The following is a 20,188-nucleotide window of genomic DNA, read 5'->3' on the forward strand; positions in this document are numbered from 1 at the left end:
ATCATGCTGATACCTCCATGTCCTTGTGGCCCCCACTCCAAGGCCAGTGCCACTTGCAGCCACTCAATGTTCTGGCTGCAGCCCTAGCCCCCACTAAGCTGAGAGCCACCAAGTCTCACACTTCCATTCTGTCAGGGAGGGAAAGTGGGTCGCTGGAGCCTCCGAGGCTCAGGAGAACTGGAAATTATACCCGTCTGGACCTGGTTCATCAGACAGAGCCCTGGCCTGGGAGCCAGGTGGCTCTGCTCTCTGCCAGGCTCGCTGGATGACCTTGGCAGGTCCCTGTGCCTCTCTGGGTGCTGGGGTCCTCACCTGGCAAATGGGTGAGTGGAAAGAGAATAGACGGTGTGTCCCTCAGTCCTAGGGAATCAGTGTTGCCAGCACGAAATGCAAGCGAGCGGGCACATGGACTGGTACTACAGCCTACTGAGCCCATGTGGCATCCTGCTTCTCCCCAACCAGAGCCGAGAAGGAGCTGGGCTGCTGTGCCGAGTGGCCTCCAGGGCCTAGAAGGGTACCCTGTTCTCTCCAAGCACAGGACCTCTCAGCCAACTGGCTGACCAGAGCCACAGCTGCCAGGAGCCTGCTAAATGTGGATTCCCAGGCCACCACCAATTCCAGATGCCGAATCATCTGGACATCAACAGTCATAGAAAAGAGTCAGCGGGCCATGGAACATGGTAATCTCTAATCTAATCTAACCCCTCTGGCAGAAGCCTATGTACAGGGACGGGCAGAACACAGGCTCTGGGATAAAGCAGGAAGTGGTCATCAGAGCATCAGTGGACCCTGGTGGAGCATCCACAGCCCCCCAGGGAAATGAAAGCCAGACACCAGGCCTCCAGGGAGCAGGGCTTTATTTGAGTTCCCTAGGATAGGGCTGGGGGAGGCAGTCAGTGAGGGCCCACGGTCGGCCAAGGACACACCGAAGCTCACATGCTGGGGACCCTGGTCCCTTACCCCCACCCCAGGGTCCGGCTGGAGTCGCCAGGTAGCACAGGCAGCTCTGGGAGAGGGTTGGTGTCTACTCCACCCCCTTCATGAACTCCAGGAACTCTGTGGAGAGAGAGACAGGCCTCGGTCAGAGAAGGGGGCTAGGCAGGGTGTGGGCAACGGGGATTCAGCACACCCCGCCCCTCACCGTCATAGTCAATGCGGCCATCGTTGTTCTTGTCACCATCCTTCATGAGCTCCTCAATGTCATCTTCCGTGATGGTCTCACCTGTAGCTTGAAGCATCACCTTCAGCTCATCCAGGTCGATGTAGCCATCGGCATTTCTGGGGGGTGGGGAGTGGGGTGGAGAGGGTGAAGGGGACCTCGAGAGCTCATGGTGGGGGCTAGATGAAGGGAAGAAGCAGCCCCACCCATGACCCCAAGAGGCAAGACAGGGCCACTGGGAGGTGGGGCATCCCATTCCCCCATTGCACAGAATGGGAGACTGAGACCTTGACATCACAAACTGTCCCCCTTTCCCCAGCTCTGTTAGGTTCAGGGTCAGAGGTCCAGCGTCATGAACTCACTTGTCAAACATGCGGAAGAGGTCTGACAGCTCCTCCTCAGACTTTCCTTTGCTGTCATCCTTCATGCACCGAACCATCATGACCAGGAACTCATCAAAGTCCACGGTGCCACTGCCTACAAGGTTAGCAGCACAGCCATTAGTGAGGGACGGTTACAATGGTCTCAACATTAGACCCCAGTATTGTTGCTGCATCCTTTTAGCAACCCTGTGAGACGAGTGTGGTCGTTATCCCCATTTCATAGATGAGATTACTGAGGCTCAGAGAGGCAAAATAGTTCCTTCAAGGGCACAGAATAATAAGTGGCGGAGTCAGGACTCAGGTCCTCAGCAACCGGAGGGTGATATGGGTCTGGAGCCTGGGGCGGGGCGGGGGGGACAGAGGGGCTCACCGTCCTCATCCACCTCGTCAATCATCTCCTGCAGCTCCTCAGGCGTGGGGTTCTGTCCCAGCATCCTCATCACCTTGCCCAGCTCCTTGGTGCTGATGCAGCCATCCTCAGCGCCCAGCACGAAGATGTCAAAGGCTGCCTTGAACTCTGTGTCCAAGGTAGGGGGGAAGTGCAGAGTGGCCAGGGCTCAGAAGCAAAGACCCCAGAAGGCCAGACCCCTGGGGCCACCTGCCAACTTGCCCATTTCCCCCCAAGACCTCTGAGGTCACACTGAGAGGGACCCAGCCTCTGGGGTCCTCATGCTCTCCCAGCCCAGCCCTGCTGTCCCCACACATGTTTGGGCACTCACCATTTTTCTGCTCTTCTGTCAGCTGTTCTACCTAGAGAGGAAAAGAGGTCTCAGGACTCAGACTCAGGCCTTCGTTGCTTTTAAGGAAACCAACCCATTCCACAGATAGGAAGAGTGAAGCCAGGAATAGACAGGCCATTCCCAGGTCACAGTCCTCAGGCCTCCCTCCCTGTCCCTGAAGCCCTGAGGTGACCCAGCTGGCCTCACTAAGACTGGGCTTAGGGCCAGGGTGACAGGTGGGTTGCCCCCTCCAGGGCCAAGGTGACCCTGAGTAACAATAGTCAGTGACCACTCACTCAATGCCCTTTTGGCCCCCCTTCTGAAACCCAAGCTGAGTGGCCTGAGGGACAGCTGTCCCTCAGGTTGGGACAATAAAACCAGTGTGGGGATGGGCAAAGCCACCCACAGTAATCTGACCGGGATAGCCACTGGGCTATTTTTAACGGGGGACAAAGTTAAACCTGGTGATTGTTCTGGGGACTCTGGCATGCAGGGGGTGGGGCAGCGTTATCTGGCCCCCTGGCCTGATGGTGCCTCAGGAGCCAAAATTAGTCCCCAGCCCCGCCAGGCCTTGTATGGGCACAGGGTAGAGGTCTACCCGCCCCAGATCCATGGACTCCTGCGGGATAGGCAGGGCCGCCCCCAGAGCCAGCTGTAGATCTTCCCTGCCCAGGAGGGGGGCTGCACTACCAGGGTGGAGGGAAGGGTTCCCTTGGGGACAGCTGTCTGTGCCGAATGTCCTTGTCTCTGGGGTAGGGGGAGGTCAGCAACACCCCCCTCCTGGGAGGGACTAGCATCTAAAACCCCTCTGTGACCCCAGGATGCTGCAGGGACTTGGGGTGACCACTCTCCAGCCCTCACCCCTGGCTAAACCACCGAGACTTGTGCCTGCCAGGCCTGATGTGGGCTGGGGCCCCAGTTTTCTATTCCCTTTTCCCTGTCTCTCCCCTGTGACCAGTGCTTCCCTGTCTACCTCAAACTTCAAAGCCCCTTCTCCAGCTTAGGATTCCAGCTCTCCAGCCCCCTCCTCAAACTCTTGTCCCACCCTCCACAGCATCTTCAGCCATCCAAGGAACTGGAGGTAGGTGGGGGATCGTGAGTGTGAGAAGCAGAATGTAAGGGGCAGGAAGGGGTCGGGGGGACAGGGAGACAGCAGCAGAGACTCGGAGGGACAGCTTGGAAGGAACAAAGAGATGGAAAAAGACTAAAAAAGGCAAAGGTCCAGAGACCACAGACACAAGTGAAGGGAGATGTGGCCGGAAGACAGTGACACAGACTACAGACACTTGGAGATGGGGGCAGACATGATGCTAAAAGCTGTGATCTCCTCCACCCACCTGACAGCTTCTCTCCAGACCCTGAACCCCTCACTCCTTCCACACCCTAGAACTGGAATGCCAGATCCACCGTCCCCTTGAGGGCTTGGGCTGAAAGTGCAGGGCCCTTTCCTGGGTCTCTACCACCTTTGTGCCCACCCCCATCCTGAGTTGAGTGAGCCCCCAGTGGGCCCACCCACCCCAGCCCTGCCCAGCCCAGTCCCTCACCGCAGCCTTGTAGATGTCATCCATGCTGGCGGCTCACAGGGCAGGCTGCTGGCGTTGCCAGCTAGTCCTGGGTTTAAATAGCCCTGCCCCACCACATTCCTGCTGGCCCAGCCCACCCCTGCTTGCAGTATCCTCCACCCCCTCCCCCAGCCCTGGTGATCTCAGGCCGGCTTGAGTTCCTGTGTCCTCTGCCCAGTGCAGGGAGCAGATGAAGGGCTGCAAGGACCACATCTTTCCCTCTCTGTCCCCCATGCCCCCCAAGGGACCCTCTGGAAAGGTTTCTTGAATGAATGAAAACATGAGCCGAAGACAGGACAGATGCTGCAAAGTAGTGGACCCCAATCTAGGCTCCTATACGCAGTTACTCAACTCCTATCTGATTATAGAGGTGGGCAATATTATTCCCACTTTTCAGATGAGGAAACTGAGGCTCCTGGAGGAACTAGTGACTTGCTCAAGGTATGACCGACTTGGCAGTCCCTGGCTTAAGTTAAACCTGCTGGGGGGGGTTGGGGTGGGGGGGGGGTGCTGGCCAGCAGTAAGCAAGGAGAGGCTGTGCCAAGAGAAGCTTTGAAAGCCAAGCTCAGAGTATGGTGCTGTGTAACTGTTGGAGAAGGAAGTATTATTTTTTTTTTAGTTTTTTAAAAAGTTTATTTATTTACTTTGGGGGGGGGGGCATGCACACAGGTGGGGGAAGGGCAAAGAGAGAGAGGTGAGACACAGAATCCAAAGCAGGCTCCAGGCTGTTAGCACAGAGTCTGACAAGGGGCTAAAACCCACAAACCATGAGATCATGACCTGAGCTGAAGTCAGAGGCTTAACCGACTGAGCTACCCAGATACCACTGGAGAAGGAAGTTATTGACCCACCTTAGTACAGAGTGGTACGGACCCCTTCAGCCAGGAGTGTCAGAGGATCCATGCCCAAGACCTCTCATCTCCCCAGGGAGTGCTCTGGGCTTGAGTAAGCTTCACTTAGTCATTCAATAAACACAGATGCCCTATCTGTGCTACTATCCCCTCCAGCTGGGTTACCATCTCCCTCTTCTGGGTCTGGGGGCTTCCCCAGTTAGGATTCTCTGTACCTGTGCTTCTCCCATTCCAGCACTGTAGTTTCTGTGTCCAGGGCCAGTCTGCCATCCCCTCCTTCTGAGCTCTGGTAGGGCACCATCTGGGGGTCTTGCACTCGATGGCCAGCACATATCCCTCCCACCTACATGCAGAACCCCCACTTGATAACCACACAAGCTCCAGGCCTTGAGTGCTGGGCACTGCATTGATTAACCTCATATGATAAAACAGCTCTCCAAGTCTTGGAGAGGTTAAGAACCTCTGTCCAGCTCGGGCTCTAAGCACAGCTCATATGTCTCCTTCAACCCTCTCGTGTCCTACAGGGAATGAGCCTGAAAGCCAGGTTTGGCCTGCCTCTTTTCAGGACTGGGAAACTGAGGCCAGGTGGTGCAATGACTTGCTTTGGGTTGCCCGGGAGGTGCGGGATCTTCTGTCCTCCCTTCCAGGGCACCGAGTGGCAATGTACAGGACTGTCCCCGGCCCAGTGCATGTCTTCTCCCAGGCTGCAGGGAGCACCGCAAGACACAAGATCACTAAGCATACAAACTCTCAGGCCTCTACGGCTTGCGCACTCGTGCCTTTGGCGGCTGCTGTCAATTACACGCGAGGGGCGGGGCGAGGGCGCTAGGAGGAGGCGGGGCCAAGATGGCGGCACGGCGTGGGACGGGGGCGGGTGGGACGCCGACCCCGCCCCTTGCTCCTGCCAGTCTGCGACCCGCGGCAGCGGTTGCAGCAACGGATCCCGGAATATGGCGGCGGCGGCGCGCTGCTTCGGGCTCGAGCGAGAGGCCGAGCCAGTCAAGGAGGCGCGCGTCGTGGGCTCTGAGCTCGTGGACACGTATACGGTGTGCAGGGGGCGCGAGCGCCATAACTAGGGGTAGCGACTGGAACCCGAAGTCCGAGTCGAGAGGATTGGGGGGTATCTGGGCCCCGCCACCGGTGAGGAGGGGGTAGCGGGGGCCCCGATTTCGAGGAGAGGAATCTGGGGAACGGGGTTCGGTTCCGCATGTCCGGAAACAGGGTCCCGGGTTGGGTCCAGGGAGGGAGCTTGGGGAATGGGTACATTTTCAGAAAAGGTTAGGGTTGGGGAGGATCTGGGGATAAAGGGGGTCTGCGGAAGACGGGAGTCTAGATGAGGCGGAGGCCCTTGTAGATCCTCTAGGCCTGGAAGGGCGCCGGCCTGGGAGGACGTGACAGGGGCTCCAGGAGGGGAGGGGTCTCAGATGGATGTAATCAGGGGAAAGGTTCGGGGGTCCCTGCAGGCCCTGAAGAAGAGGGAGCGGGGTCTTGATCTTGGGGCGGGGGGTTGGGGTCGCAATTGAGATTTGCTTTAAAAATGACGGGGGGATCTGGAGCTCCGAGGCCCTAGGGGGTCAGGCATTGACCAGAATGGGGGAGGAGTGGAGCCGTGACACGGGGGAATTGAGATGGTCACTCTGGACAGAAACTGTTAAGACCCAGGAACCTCAGGGGTCTTCATGGTTTGCGCGGGGGGGGGGGGGGGGGGGGGGAGGGGAGGGGGGCGGTGGCTGTCGGGGCAGCAAGCCGCCCACACACTTCAATCAAGGCTGGGGAGGTGGAGAACAGAAAAGGGGAATGGAGTTCCAGACTGTGATGGAGTTGGAAGGCTTTTCTGGGTCTGGATGGGGTTGATCACCAGGCTGCTGGACCTGGTAGGCTGCCTAGCAGGGACTGGTCTTGGGGTGGGGGCGTGTTGAGCATCTCCCAGCCTCTGGTTCTTTGTTCCCTGAGGGTGGGAAGTGGTGGGGGTGGGGGGCTTTGGCCCTGCCTTCACCCCACCCCTTTGGGCCTCATCCTAACCCTCCTCCTAAGGGTCATTTCCCTGGCTCTTTTTCCTTTCCTGGGCAGCAGGAGGGAGAGGGAAGCTGCCAGGCTGGAAAGAGGGGCTGGGGGAGGATCCTGGAGCAACAGGCCGGTCCTAGAGAAATGGCTGCTCTTCCTTGGAGGCTTCAGCTGAGTTGATTATTTCTCCTCCCCCTTCCCTGCATGCTGCAGAGAGGGGAAGGACACTGGGACCAGAGGGCCTCTCCAGGTGAGGGTGAAGGTCTCTGAGCGGATGGCTGGCTGTCCATCACCCCTAAGCAGCATTCAGCTGGGACGGCAGTTCCAAAAAGCTCTCATTCGGAGGGGTTGAGGCCTTCCTCTGCATGGGTACCAGGGAAGTGGTGATCCAGGCTGACCCTACGGCTTGTCTCTGGCTGTGCTGAGTTGAATATTATTAACACACCTACGTTTGTTGAACATTTGCTACATGTCACGCCTTGTACGAAGCATTTTACGTGTATTACTTTATTCGATTGTTAAGCCTATCAGATTTTAAAGTGGAAAAACTGAGGCTCAGAGAGAATTTAGGCTCCCAGTCACTTACATAAGCCACAGCCAGGAAATGGCAGAACCTGAGTTTTGAACTCAGGTTTTCCTTGACTCCAGGGCCCATTCCCTTAACCGCTAAGCTGTATTGCCTTCTGCTAGGATTTGATTGTTCATCACTGCTCTTCCCCCGCCCTCCCATCAACTTCTTAGTACTTTGACTCCTGGCTTAGCAACGGAAATCATAGCCATGAACCAGCTGAAAGCTTTGGGAAGGGACTTGCTTCTAGGATATAGTTGGGGCACCTGGAAAAATATACAGCAGAGAAGCTAGTCCCTCCAGACCCCACCCTGTTATGCCTCCCCTGGAAGGGTGGCCTTGCCTGCAGCTCAGGTTGGAGGCTGGAAGTAAAAAAAAAAAAAAAAAAACTAAAGAGATGGCTTGATAGGATGGTCACCTTTTTTGTTCCTCACTGTTGCACAGAGCCACAGATCGATTCCATGTGCCTGCCAGCCAGTGCTAGGACTGTGGAGGAGGTTGAGAGGGGGTCCTGCTGCTTAGGGTCAGATGCGGAGGCTAACAGGCAAGGGCAGCCTAGCTTTGGCCTGGGTGCTGGGACCGTCTGGGTGGCCTGCAGCTATTGCTGAGGGGAGAACTAGGCTTTCCTTGTTGCTGGCTGGGCAAGGACTATTGGTTTTCCCTTGTAGGTTTACATCATCCAGGTCACTGTTGGCAGCCATGAATGGACAGTCAAGCACCGCTACAGCGATTTCTATGATCTGCACGAAAAGGTAACTCTTGAGAACTGGGGATCTGTGTCTCAGGGCTTGGGGGGGGGGGGGCGGTGCTTTTAGGCCAAATTCCCATTGTGCCACACATTAAATTTAGGGCAAAACCGGCTCCATGCCTATAATGTTTAGTTTCCTGGGGAGGAAACAGGTTTGAACTTATTTCACCTGACTGTAGCTATTCCAGAGCCTATACTTTAATATCCAGCTGTGATTCCATTTCTTTCTTTGTTTTTGGGTAGAGCTGCCTTTCTCTGGGTCATTTGCAACATGAGTGTTTTAAAGACAGAGTACCGCCCTGATTCTTTTCCATTCTGGTTTGGAAAAGATGATGGTTTTTAGAGGCCTGGAGGTATTTTCTGAATGTCTCCACAGTCTCCAGATGGAGCTCCTTGTCTGGGATTGTACTGGTATTTCTAATCCTAGTTGACTCTGATGAGGCCAAGTTCCAGATGCACTAGTTTGGTCACTAATTCTGACACTGCTGCCAAGACGGTTTGTGGAAGTTGTGACAGGCTCCTGTCCTCAGGCTGCTTGCCTTGGTCCTGCACCATTGCAGAACCTCTTGGTCTGTGGTTGACCGTGCTTCTGTTTTCTTACAGCTGGTTGCAGAAAGGAAAATTGATAAAAACCTACTTCCGCCCAAAAAGATAATTGGGAAAAACTCGAGAAGCTTGGTGGAAAAGAGAGAGAAGGATCTGGAGATCTACCTGCAGACGCTCCTGGCCACCTTCCCTGGTGTGGCCCCCAGCGTGCTGGCCCACTTCTTACATTTTCATTTCTATGTAAGTTCCTCCTAGGTGTCCCCTTGCAAGCCTGCAGCCACCACAGCTCGAGGCATAAACCAGTGTTCAGTCTCAGCTTTCAGGAGAGGTGGGCTGGGGTTTGACCCCGAGGTTAGAAAGATGTAGGAACATCACCGGGGTGGGGACGAGATATGGGCAGGAGCATGTTTGTTGACAGATTTGCTCTAAATTAGACTGTAGCCACAGACAGGTTTTCCTTTACCACATGGCATTTTGTTGAGCAAAAACAGCCTGTGGGTGTTGAAGCTAGTTTTCCGTCCAAATGGATGGGGGTAGATTAGAAACAGCTGACACCTGGCACAGACTATCATTTCGTTGTTGGTTTACAGCTCAGGACTAAGGAGTCAGGCTGTGTCAGCAGAATATTGCTATCTGAGGGCATCTTCAGGGTCCAGGGTGCCGAGTGTCCGTAGATAGATAGACTGCAGTATATGCCCTGGAGCGGCTCTGTACTCCCTTTGGATAGAGGAACAACTTTCATGGGCTGCTGGTGACAGGACGAGCTGTCACACTTCACACAGGGAAGTTCAGCTGTGTGAAACTCAAACATTGAAAACAGCTAACAATTCCACTTCTGCGAATTTATTCTAGTGGGGGAAAGTCAGGCCACTGTGAAAAGGATATAGGTATGGGTGGCTCCAGTCGGTGGCTAAGTAGGTTGAGAATCTGACTCTAGATTTCGGCTCAGGTCACGATCTCACTGTTTGTGGATTCACACTCCGCATTGGGCTCTGTGGTGGCAGTGTGGAGCCTGTTTGGGATTCTCTCTTTCTCTCTCTCTCTCTCTCTCTCTCTCTCTCTCTCTCTCTCCCCCCTCTCTCCCCCTCCCCCTCCCTCTCCCTCTCCCTCTCTCCCCCTCTCCCTCCCTCTCCCTCCCTCTCCCTCTCCCTCCCTCTCCCTCTCCCTCTCCCTCCCTCTCCCTCTCTTTCTCTCTCTCTTTCTCTCTCTCTTTCTCTCTCTCTTTCTCTCTCTGCTCCTCCCCAGCTCGCTCATGCCTGCCCCCCTTCTCTCTCAAAGTAAATTAAAAAAAAAAGAAAAGGAAAAGAAAAGAAAAGGATATAGGTACATTCCAGGATAGTAGCAAAATACTGAAGACTATCAAAAGTCCAGTGGAGGCGGTTTTTTAAAAAATCACAGGATTTTTGATCATGTAATTGGATATTCTGCTAGAAAATGATGGTGTAGCTGTGGATTCATTGACAAAGGAAAATAGGTATATTACTATATGAAATGAGAAGGCTAGAAAATGGTCCTGTTTTTTTGAAAATAGGTTTATGTGGGAATATTTGTCCAGGAAAATTCTGAAAGATCATATACCACAATACTAAGAGTCATCTCTGGGTGATAGGTTTTTGGATAATTGACATTTAATCGTTTTCCCTCTGTGTGATGAAGATATGGAAGAACCCATTCCATTTTCAGGCTTACCTTTTAGGAAGGGACCTGTAGGTTGTGGCCTTAAAGGCTCCAATAATGTTTAAAACACAACTTTCTTGAAGTGCTTTCAGAGTAGGACAGTTGAACCTTTCTTGGAGTGCTAGATAGAGCCTGGAAATTTGGTGATAACGCTAGTATTGGGTCACTAAGCTTGGAGGGGCTGTGAGGAAAAAGGGTGACATTTACAGATGGCATGTATCTATATAAATGCTTCGGATTTTATTCAGCATATACCAGTAGTGTATGTGGCTAACAGTTTCCTGTTGTAGGTATTTTTTTTTTTACATTTTCTTTCTGTATGTGAGGAAAAATTTCCATTCCTTACGGGAGTTTTTCAGAGAAACTATCGGTTAGTATTTTAGGAAATGCTGTTCTTTAAGAAAGCTTTGATTAGTCATTAAAGGCTAAAACTTGATAAGCAGCCCTTTGAAAGTATAATTCATTACTTAAAACCTAGGCCTTTGAGGAACAAATCTCCTGGCTACCTCAGGTTTGCCCAGCTCTGAGCATGGAAAGGCCTGGGCTGCTCTTCTGAGATAGGTTTGCCTGAGGTAGGCCTGGGCTGGCCCACATCTGAGGTTCTGGTTTGAGGCATGCTCTACTGTTTGGAACATATCGGACATATTGAAATTACTGTTATCACAAGGGCCCATGGGAGTGCCTGGGTGGCTCAGTCGGTTAAGTGTCCAACTTCAGCTCAGGTCATGTTCTCGCAGTTTGTGAGTTTGAGCCCCTCATCGGGCTCTTTGCTGACAGCTCAGAGTCTGGAGCATGCTTCGGATTCTGTGTCTCCCCCCTCTCTGCTCCTTCCCCAGCTTGCTCTCTGTCTCTCAAAAAATAAAAAATAATAAAAAATAAAAAAAAAAGAAGAAGGGCCCTGGGTTGTATACATGCAAGGATTTTAAAAAAGTAATTGACTCATCATTACCTTAAATCCTGGTTTCTCAGCTGTGGCACTGTTGACCTTTGGGGCTGGATGATTGTCATGAGGATTGTCCTGTGCACTGCTGAGCGGCATCTCTGTACTCTGCCCCCTGGACGCCAGTAGCCGCCGCAGGTTGTGACAACCAAAATGGCCTCATGCATTGGCAAATATTCCCCTGAGGGACAAAATTGCACCTGGTTGAGAACCACTAGATCTTCAAATGAGTTTGAACAAACAGGACCTGAAAGATTTGTCAGCCTTTTCTGTAGGCTGGAAGCTCTTAAGGGAATGTTTGTGCCGCCCTTTGTCCCATCAGCATCCTCACTGAAATTGTTCCCAACATGTTCCACTTCTTGTGGGGCTGACGTTGGACAGGGCTGGCTCAGGGAACCCTACTTGTCCTGAGCCTGGTTTTTTGGTTTTGTTTTGTTTTTTCGTTAAAATAGAATTCACATACCATAGAATTCACTCTTGTAAGGCATACAGTTCCTTGGTTTTAGTATATTCACATAGTTGTGTGGATATCACCACTGTCTAATTCCAGAACATTCATCATTCTGAAAAGGAACTGTGTACCCATCAGTAATCACTGATGTACTTTCTGTACCCCATGGATTTGCCTATTCTGGACATTTCATATAAATGAATCATACAAATGTGGCCTTTTGTGATGGGCTTCTTTTGCTTAGCATGATGCTTGCAAGGTCCATTTGTATTGTACTCTGGTCCTTTTTTGGCTGAGTAATATTCTACAGTTTAGATGTACGACATTATCTTTTAGTCGACGGACATTTGGGTTTCCACGTTTTGGCTATTATGCATAATGCTGCTGTGAACACTCACATACAAGTTTTTATATGGACCATATATTTTCCTTTCTGTTGGGGATATATAAAGAGTGGCATTGCTGGGTCCTGTGGGGAGCTGCCAAAATTTTTCCATTGACATTCCTATCAGTAATATACAGGCTCTCTTCCCCCCACATCCTTGTCAAACTTGGTACTGTCCACTTTTTTTGATAGCCATCCTAGTGGGTGTGAAGTGGTGTCTCCTTGTTTTGATTTGCATTTCCCTAATGAGGCTGCCTCTTTTCGTATGCTTATTTGTCATTTGTATACTGTCAGTGGAGAAATGTATTCAGATATCCTTGGCATTTTATTTTTTCATTTTTAATTAAAAAAATTTTTTTTAACGTTTGTTTATTTTTGAGAGGGGAGAAAGGGAGGGGCAGAGAGAGGGGGAGAACAATACGAAGCAGACTGCAGGCTCTGAGCTGTCAGCACAGAACCCCATGCGGGGCTCAAATCATGACCTGAACTGAAGTCAGACACCCAAACCAACTGAGCCATCCAGGCGCCCCTCCTTGGCACTTTAAAAAATTAGGTTACTTGTGTTTTTGTGGTTGAGTTTTAGGAATTTTTAAAATATATTCTGGGTATTAGACCCTTATCAGAAATGTGATATGTAAATGTTTTTCCCATTGTGCAAATTGTCTTTTCATTTTTTTGGTACTGTCCTTTGAAACACGAAAGTTTTAGATTTTGATGAAGTTCATTTCATCCATTTTTTTTCCTTTGGTCACTTGTGTTATTGATGTCCTTAGAAAGCATGGTCTAATCCAAGATTACAGAACTTTAGAGCTTTGTTTTCTTCTTCTAAGACTTTTATGGTTTTAACTCTTATATTTAGGTCTTTCATCCACGTCGAGTTAGTTTTTGTTTATGGTGTGAGGTAAGGGTCCAACTTCATTCCTTTGCAGTGTGGATTTTGATGGCAAGGCAAGAAAGCAGTTCATCTGTCTGTGGCCAGCTCTGAGCCAGAGAATCCAGGGGCTGGGGCAGCCCAGCCACCTGTGTTGCAGTGAGTGGGTGGGTACACCTTGGCACTGGGCCTGTTGCTGTGCTGTTTCCCTCCAGATAGCTGTGGCTCAGTACTCCTGGAACTCTTAGTGACAAACCTCATCCCAACACCCCCCAAGCAGAGGTTTTCAAATTCAGTGAAATGGAATCCCACAGAGAATTTTAGCACACCATTTTGAGGCAGGATGTCAACCAGTGGACTTAGGAGGCAAGCCGCTTCCTGACTGTTTCTTCTAAGTCAGTCATTTGACCTCTCTGTGTCTCAGTCCTTCCTTTGTAAGCTTGGGGGTGATGTCCCCCAAGCTTGAGAATTGGTGGAGACCGTGCAGTGAAGGTAAAGAGCCTGGAAGAGCAGTGGGCCCATGGGGGCTCACCAAATGCCATCCAGTGCTGGCTGCCCTGGTAAGGAAAGGCATCCAATTCTTGTCAAAGGTGGCATCTCTGTCATTTTCTTATTTTAAAGCCAGTTGTCTAGGACGAAGGCGCTTTATGAAATTTGAAATCAGGAGCTGTGATAGGACTGTTACCACCTTAACATCAGCCTTAGTATCCGCATCCATTCTTTGTCTCAGTGGCAAGGTACTGAGGCTGTGAGTGGTAGCAGATTTCTCTGCAGCATCCTTATGGTCTTGGAGCTCTCCCCAGTAAATATTTAGCCTTGAATGTCTCAGTGGGGAATTTTTACTTAAAGCCGAATTGCACATAACATACCCGTCTCCTGCTAGAATGCCTCATCACAGTCATGAAATAAGAGCTATATAGGGCCCGCCAACCCTTAGCATGTGTGTGAGTGAACCACGTAGTGACATGTGATGGCGTCCCTTGTTTGTGCCCTGCTAACAAGTACCCTGTGCTCTGCCCAAGCAGAAGCGTCGGACTGGCCTGGGGTTATGTCTTGAGCACAGCCACGTGTGCTGTGGGGTGCACTGGGTTGCAGGGTGCCACATGCACAGATGTAGCTTTTGATCTACAGCCTGACTAGTTTGTGGCGCATTTGTGTGCAGCTCACACTGCTGCCTGAGGGCGTACACCAACACGTGATCCTGGTAGGCGGCTGATTGACTGGTCTAGCACCCATTTAGGGATGGGTGTTATGGTTTTTAAACATACCTAATTTTACTGAAAAATTTTTTGAGGTATAAAGAATGTCTTTTTTTAAAAATGCATTTTGGGGTACCTGAGTGGCTTAGTCAAGTGTCCTGGCTCTTGATCTCGGCTCAGGTCATAATCTCCCATTTTGTGAGTTCAAGCCCTGTGTCAGACCTTACGCTGACAGCACAGAGTCTGCTTCGGATTCTGTCTCTCCCTCTCTGGCCCTCCCCCACTCACACTCTCTTTCTGTCTCTCTCTCTCAAAATAAAGAACCGTAAAAAAAAAAAAAAAAAAAAAAAAAAGGCATCTCAATTCAGACATTTGTAGCACCCCAAAGCACTTTAGGTCCCCTCCACCCAGATTGGGTGAGGTGTGTGGGAGTCACCTTTCCCTTCAGGTGACCTAACAGAATCTGCAGTGGCTTAGATGGGGGGGCACTGAACCCCATCCCCACCCTCCCACACCAGGAGAAAGCCTGATTCTGCTCACCTTTGCTCTGCACACAAGGCTACAGCTTAACCAGAATACTGTGAGGAGGCCAGCAAAATGCTTCTGTTAGGAGACTTGAACTCTCAATTCAGGGGCCAAGATGTTCCTTTTTTCCTGTCCCATGAAGTCTCCCCAGATGAAGATGAGCCTGGGAGACAAAGTGTTGCAGCAGTGTGCACCTCCTGTGCCCCAAAGAGTGGGAGAAAAATTGTCACATAGTTTGCTGCTTAGATTGCCCCGAAGTAAAACCCCTGTTCTCTGCTTAGCATGAGTCCTTGGCCCTCACTATCTCTCTCAGCTTTCTGTGTTTTCTGGAAATGCCAGCCTTGTCCTATTGGCAAGGTTGGCATTGAAGCCAGCTGCCCAAAGAAATGCAACATTATTAGGTCAGATGGAGGGCAGGGAGCCCTTTCTTGCAGGAGACCTTTGGGATCCCCAGGGTCACTAGCACAGGTCAGAGAGTTGCTGCTCAGGAACCTGCCTCTTTCAGGACTCACCAGGTGATGCTCAGGCAGCGGACTTAACTTAGAGATGGGCTGCGGCCCTCAAAACTATTGGCCGAGAAACGAGCCTTTGGACCATTCCAAGCTCTTCAGTTCTTCACAGCAGTCAAGGAAACTATAATTGAGTTTAAGTTGTTGCAAGAGACTGAAGTTGAACTTCACCATGAATGGAGAGCCTCTCTCCTCCCTAGCTGGAGCCCTGTCCTGCTCAGAGCCTGTGTTGTCCTGGTGGCCCCTTTTCATCTGACCTTTCATCCGCTGGGGCCACATTTGCTCATTTTTCTCCCTTGGGCTTTTTGTCCATTTGTGATGCCAAAGGGGCTTATTCTCGTAGAATATGTAAACTGAATTTTAAGCAGCTTAAAAAATAAACACATTTTAAAAAGCCAGTATAAGGTACTGAAAGAAAAATTAGAGGAATATTTATATAATCCTGGGGTTGGGGAAGAGCCCTGAAGTCACGAAGAAAAAGAAGCACAGATTAAACAACTTTTATAAAATGGAAAAATCTCTGTGTCAGGAAAACTGCCACAAACAAAGGTAAAAGGCATGCACAACAGGAAGAAGATACAGCATATAAACAACTTTAACATGTCCATCATGTATGAAAGGTAAGGGCACAGACGAACTACAGAGAAAAACAAGAAAAGGACACTCTGTCTCCAATCTGGTGCCTATTGAGTCCCATAAATATGTGAGTCGCATGTCCCGGTGGCAGAGCTGTTCCCATGAGTTACGAAGGCAACTGTGTGGCCTCCATCTGGGCCTGTTTACCAGAAGGCTGCCATCTGTCAATTTGTTAAAATTCTTACCTGCAGGATTTGCAGCTGGGGGGCCCTACTGTTCCCACAATTATACACAAAAGCACTGAGGCAGTTGGTGACGTACAGAGAGAGCCTTCAAGGCCAAATGACTGTGCTGCTTTTTGGCCAATTTCTATAAAATTGGAGAATACGGCACCTCTCCACCTCAATTTTCTCATCTGTGAAACTGAGTTCAAAATGCCATCTTCCTCACATGGGGCATTGGGAAACCTGAGTGTGCCAGTATGCAGTAACTGCTCAGGGGGTTCAGACCCCAGCATACCAGCTGTTATGTGACTGTGGGCTTAGCCTGTCAGGCCTCATTAAAGAAGTCCTTTCCTGTCTCTTCTGTATGAATTTGGGGCCAAGTGGACTGGTGCAGGGCTTGCTGGATAAGCATAGAAAGAGAGCAGGTGCTCACTTGGAATGTGAAAGAAAGTAGAAACGGTCCCTCGTAGAAGAAATAGGACTTTCTCTCTGTCACGCCGTCTCCTAGGATCTTCTGGGGCCAGTTTTGGGAGCTGCTGGCTTCCCAGCTGGGTCTCTGCATAACCAGGCTTTGCTGGCCTCCTGGGCCTCATGTGTGAGCCAGGGCCTGTGTGCTGAGAGTCACCGCAATAGTCTGCTTTCCATTCTGCCTTTGAGGTGACATTCCAAATATCCACAGAACTGGAAATATTCACTTTCCTTTCCTGGGCACTTTGACTTCTAGTTTACTTTCTCTTTTGTTGTATATCATAATCTCTTTTTGTTACATTAACTTTCTAGAGAGCTGGCGTTGCAGCAACAGAGGTGGGTAGCAGGGGATGTGTGCGTCCCAGTGACTGGGGGCAGAGGGACTTCCTAACTGTGGGTTCTGTTTTCTCTGCAGGAGATAAATGGCATCACCGCAGCACTGGCTGAAGAGCTCTTTGAAAAAGGTATGTGGCCAGGAGTCCCTGAAATACTGTGTAACTCGCCCAGCCCTGTTAGGCAGTTGGGGACCCAGGGTGGCGCAGAACTCCGTCCACATCTGTTGTGCTGGGCTATGAGTCCCAGCCAGGGCCCACCTCCCTCGGGTTTTGCCCAAATCCCTGGATCTGGTCCACAGCTGAGCCTGCCTGTCTACCTGCCCTGCGGGCAGCCAGGTCCGAGAAGCTATGGACCTTACCTGAGTACTCTTTTGAGTCTCTGTGTTGGGGGCTAACCCCAGGCTCAGGATCTAGTCCGAAGCCCTGAGGTGGAGTTCTGGAAGGTAGGTGGCAATGCTGCCCTCTTACACCTGGTTTGTCCTTACCTGAAAGAGGTTAGACGTCAAACAGAAGCCAACCCGGGGTCGTGGCCCTGCCAGAGAGCATAGTAACAGTAGCTGACGTGTAATGAGTGTTTCCCGTAGTTTAGCCCTGTGTTGGGCATCTCACTGCCTTCCTTCCGGGATGTGCAGATGAGGACACTGAGAACGAGAAGCCCGGGAACCTGCTTCAGGGTACATGGCTGGGAGGAGCAGAGCAAGGACCAAGTGCCAGTCTGTCTGGTTGAGAACCCTGCCTCCTCACAGGTCCTGCACTGGGCTAGCACCTTAGGCCTCACCTGATCACAGAGTGTTTGCATAGTAGAGGTTGTAGTGTGAGTCTGCTGCCCAAATGCCGCCTTGCATCAGCTTTATCCCAGCTCAGTGCCTCAGATTTTGACTCGGCCTCGCCTCATGGAGGCTCCCCAGCCGCACATTCTCATGTCCCTTCCTTTGTAATCACGTGTCCTGGGTCTGCCCTGTGCCCACGTGAGCTCAGGACCATAGCTTCGTCCTGAGGGTGCTTGCCAAGTGCTTGTTAACTGTTGGCCAGGTGGGCAGGTGCCCTGGCTGCACAGTGGGGCTGGTGCTGGATGCTCATCCTGTGGGGCGTGGCTGTTGCAGGAGAACAGCTCCTGGGGGCCGGAGAGGTCTTTGCCATCGGGCCCCTACAGCTCTATGCGGTCACCGAGCAGCTACAGCAGGGAAAGCCCACGTGTGCCAGTGGGGACGCCAAGACTGACCTGGGGCACATCCTGGACTTCACCTGTCGCCTTAAGTACCTTAAGGTAAAGCTGTGGCAGCTTGGTAATGGAGAGCCACCCCGTTGTGGGCACGTAGCCCGTGTGAGGCATAACAGCTCATTGGCTGGCAGCATGTGTGAAGGTGGCTGAATGGGCCCTGGGAGAAGGAAGGCCGTCTTGGGTGTTCTTGACACTGTGCTTCTGGCTGTGAGCACCAGGGGGCGTTGTGACCCAGTGCCCCCCTCGCTCAGAACCTCGGCTTTAGCCTGCTTTGTTGACCATGCATGTGGTGAGTGGAGGTGCGTGCCTGCTGCGAGTCACGTTCGGCAGCTGCTGCAGCACCGCCTCGTGAATGTGGCTGGGGAGCAGTTGCAGCAGCATCCCTAATTCAAGCCCTCTCTCTGGCCACAGGTTTCTGGCACAGAAGGACCTTTTGGGACTAGCAACATTCAAGAGCAGCTCCTGCCTTTTGATCTGTCAATATTCAAGTCTCTTCATCAGGTGGAGGTAAGGCCCAGGAGCCCTGGAGTTTAGGCAGGGCTGAGCCCATGTGGGTGTGGTCTTGCGTCTGATCATCTATAGCTGGAGAGTGTCTGGATTTACCCATAAGGCACTGTTTTCGCATTTGTCAGTATGTGGCAGACTCTGTCTGGGGGGAAGTCTGGCCTATCTGAAGGTAGAGAGAGAGGGGCCTCCACTGCCCTCGGCTGGTCTGCGTGTCTCCACTCCGGGCACAGGCAGCATTTGGACAGGACAGAGTATCAGTGCTTTGGCTCCCTCCTTCCATTGCTGGAGCTCAAGTGCTGGGGGTGCACCCTGAGGGTCTGGCAGAGGGCCTCTGCCTCCCAAGTCTGTGCCTCCCAGGGCAGGTTGGCAGAGGGCTTGGAGGGCTCTCTGCTCTCTGGTGTGCCCACGCCTGATGCTTTGTATCACTCCCTACTAAACTCCTGGGCTCACGATGCCATTTTGTTAACATTTTTTTAATGAAAGGGGACCCAGTAACAAATTTAAAAAATGCTTCAAAGCATCTGCTTCTCGAGCATGGGTTTTGCATTCAGCCCTGTGCCCTTATGCACACTTCTTGATGGAAGCTTCCCAACGGCCCTGTGAAATGGGTACTTTTATTCCCATTTTACAGTTGAGGAAACAGGGTTAGGGAAGTAAGGAGGTTTGTCCAGGACCACGAAGTTAATGAAGCTGGGATCTGAATCCAGCCAAGTCTAACTCCAGAGCCTCTGCTACCCGTTGGACTATGCTGCGTGCACATTCTGGGCTAGTCTCAGAGAACTGGAGTCCCACATCCCTTGATGGGAACCTGTGGTGCATGCCTCGACCAGTGCTGGCTGAGGAAGGGCTGGGAAGTGAGAGGAGGGCCCACCCCAGCCTTGGCCCACACAGGCTGAGGCCCCAGAGTCGGAGTCTCTGTATGGGTAGCACTCATGCACGTGCTCTGGCCTCTGGCCCACCCTCCCTTGCTGCAGGACCGCCGAGGCCAGTGAAGTAGGGCTGGGTGAGCAAGAGGGCCCATCACCAAAGAGCAGAAGCAGAAGGGGCAGAGAGAAGCCCCTTCCTCGCAAGCCCTGCTTTCCAGAGCCTGCACTTCCCATCCACCTGCCAAGCCCCAGCCAGCCCTTACAGAGAAAACGGAACATCGAGCTTGTGGTTCACTGTGCACATCGCTAGATTCTTCGGGGAATGTTTAGTTAGCACTAAAAATTGGGAAAAAGACTTAGGGTAGAGTTGCCTCCTGCCTCTTAGGATTTGGGTTTATTGATTGTTGTGCTTCTGTTGTGTGTGGGTGGTAGACACCCTTTTCCAAGACTTCTGATGGAGCAATGATGCCATTTCTGAGACGTGGCTGTTCTTTGTCCCAGATAAGTCACTGTGGTGCCAGGCACATACGGGGGCTAGTTGCGTCGAAGCCCACCTTAGCCACAATGAGTGTCCGCTACTCCGCAACCTCTATGAAGGTAAGCTCCACCCATTTCCTGCCTGGGGTGCTGGCTGAGAGACAAGGTCCTGCATTGTGGTCCCCTCTGCACTGAGGATGGGTGTGAGCATCACTGCTGCCTGTCAGAGACACCAGATGCTGGACCTTCCCCTGGGCAGCAGCACACTCATGCAGGTCCTCGTGGTGCTTGACAGTTCCTGGGATGCTTTAGTCTGTGCCTTCATCAAAAATCAACGCTGTTAGGGGTGCCTGGGTGGCTCAGTCAGTTAAACATCTGACTTCGGCTCAGGTCATGATCTTGCGGTCCGTGGGTTG

The 20,188-nt window shown here is 51.8% G+C and overlaps 2 protein-coding genes across 4 annotated transcripts in view; one reads left to right on the forward strand and one right to left on the reverse strand.

Annotated features, from left to right (window-relative positions):
- Positions 1-840: 840 nt before the first annotated feature.
- TNNC1 (troponin C1, slow skeletal and cardiac type) lies at positions 841-3,907 on the reverse strand. Its single transcript, XM_060631211.2, has 6 exons — positions 3,806-3,907; positions 2,262-2,292; positions 1,913-2,059; positions 1,522-1,636; positions 1,142-1,278; positions 841-1,056 (listed from the first exon to the last, which is right to left on the reverse strand). The coding sequence occupies exons 1-6, from the start codon at positions 3,827-3,829 to the stop codon at positions 1,025-1,027; spliced, it is 486 nt and encodes a 161-aa protein (XP_060487194.1). The 5' UTR covers positions 3,830-3,907; the 3' UTR covers positions 841-1,024.
- A 1,607-nt stretch (positions 3,908-5,514) lies between these two features.
- NISCH (nischarin) overlaps positions 5,515-20,188 on the forward strand; it is a 33,122-nt gene continuing 18,448 nt past the window's right edge. For 2 of the 3 annotated variants that reach the window (XM_078443020.2, XM_078443022.1), the window contains exons 1-7: positions 5,574-5,720; positions 7,915-7,998; positions 8,598-8,780; positions 16,781-16,829; positions 17,804-17,967; positions 18,334-18,429; positions 19,797-19,892. In XM_078443020.2, coding sequence (XP_078299146.2) covers positions 5,625-5,720; positions 7,915-7,998; positions 8,598-8,780; positions 16,781-16,829; positions 17,804-17,967; positions 18,334-18,429; positions 19,797-19,892 — 768 coding nt within the window. In that variant the 5' untranslated portion in view covers positions 5,574-5,624. Of the gene's footprint in view, positions 5,815-7,914; positions 7,999-8,597; positions 8,781-16,780; positions 16,830-17,803; positions 17,968-18,333; positions 18,430-19,796; positions 19,893-20,188 lie in introns of all 3 variants that reach the window. The other variant, XM_078443019.2, reaches the window with a different exon arrangement.

The sequence above is a fragment of the Panthera onca genome, chromosome A2, assembly GCF_046562875.1.
Source record: "Panthera onca isolate mPanOnc1 chromosome A2, mPanOnc1 haplotype 2, whole genome shotgun sequence".
Taxonomy (NCBI): domain Eukaryota; kingdom Metazoa; phylum Chordata; class Mammalia; order Carnivora; family Felidae; genus Panthera; species Panthera onca.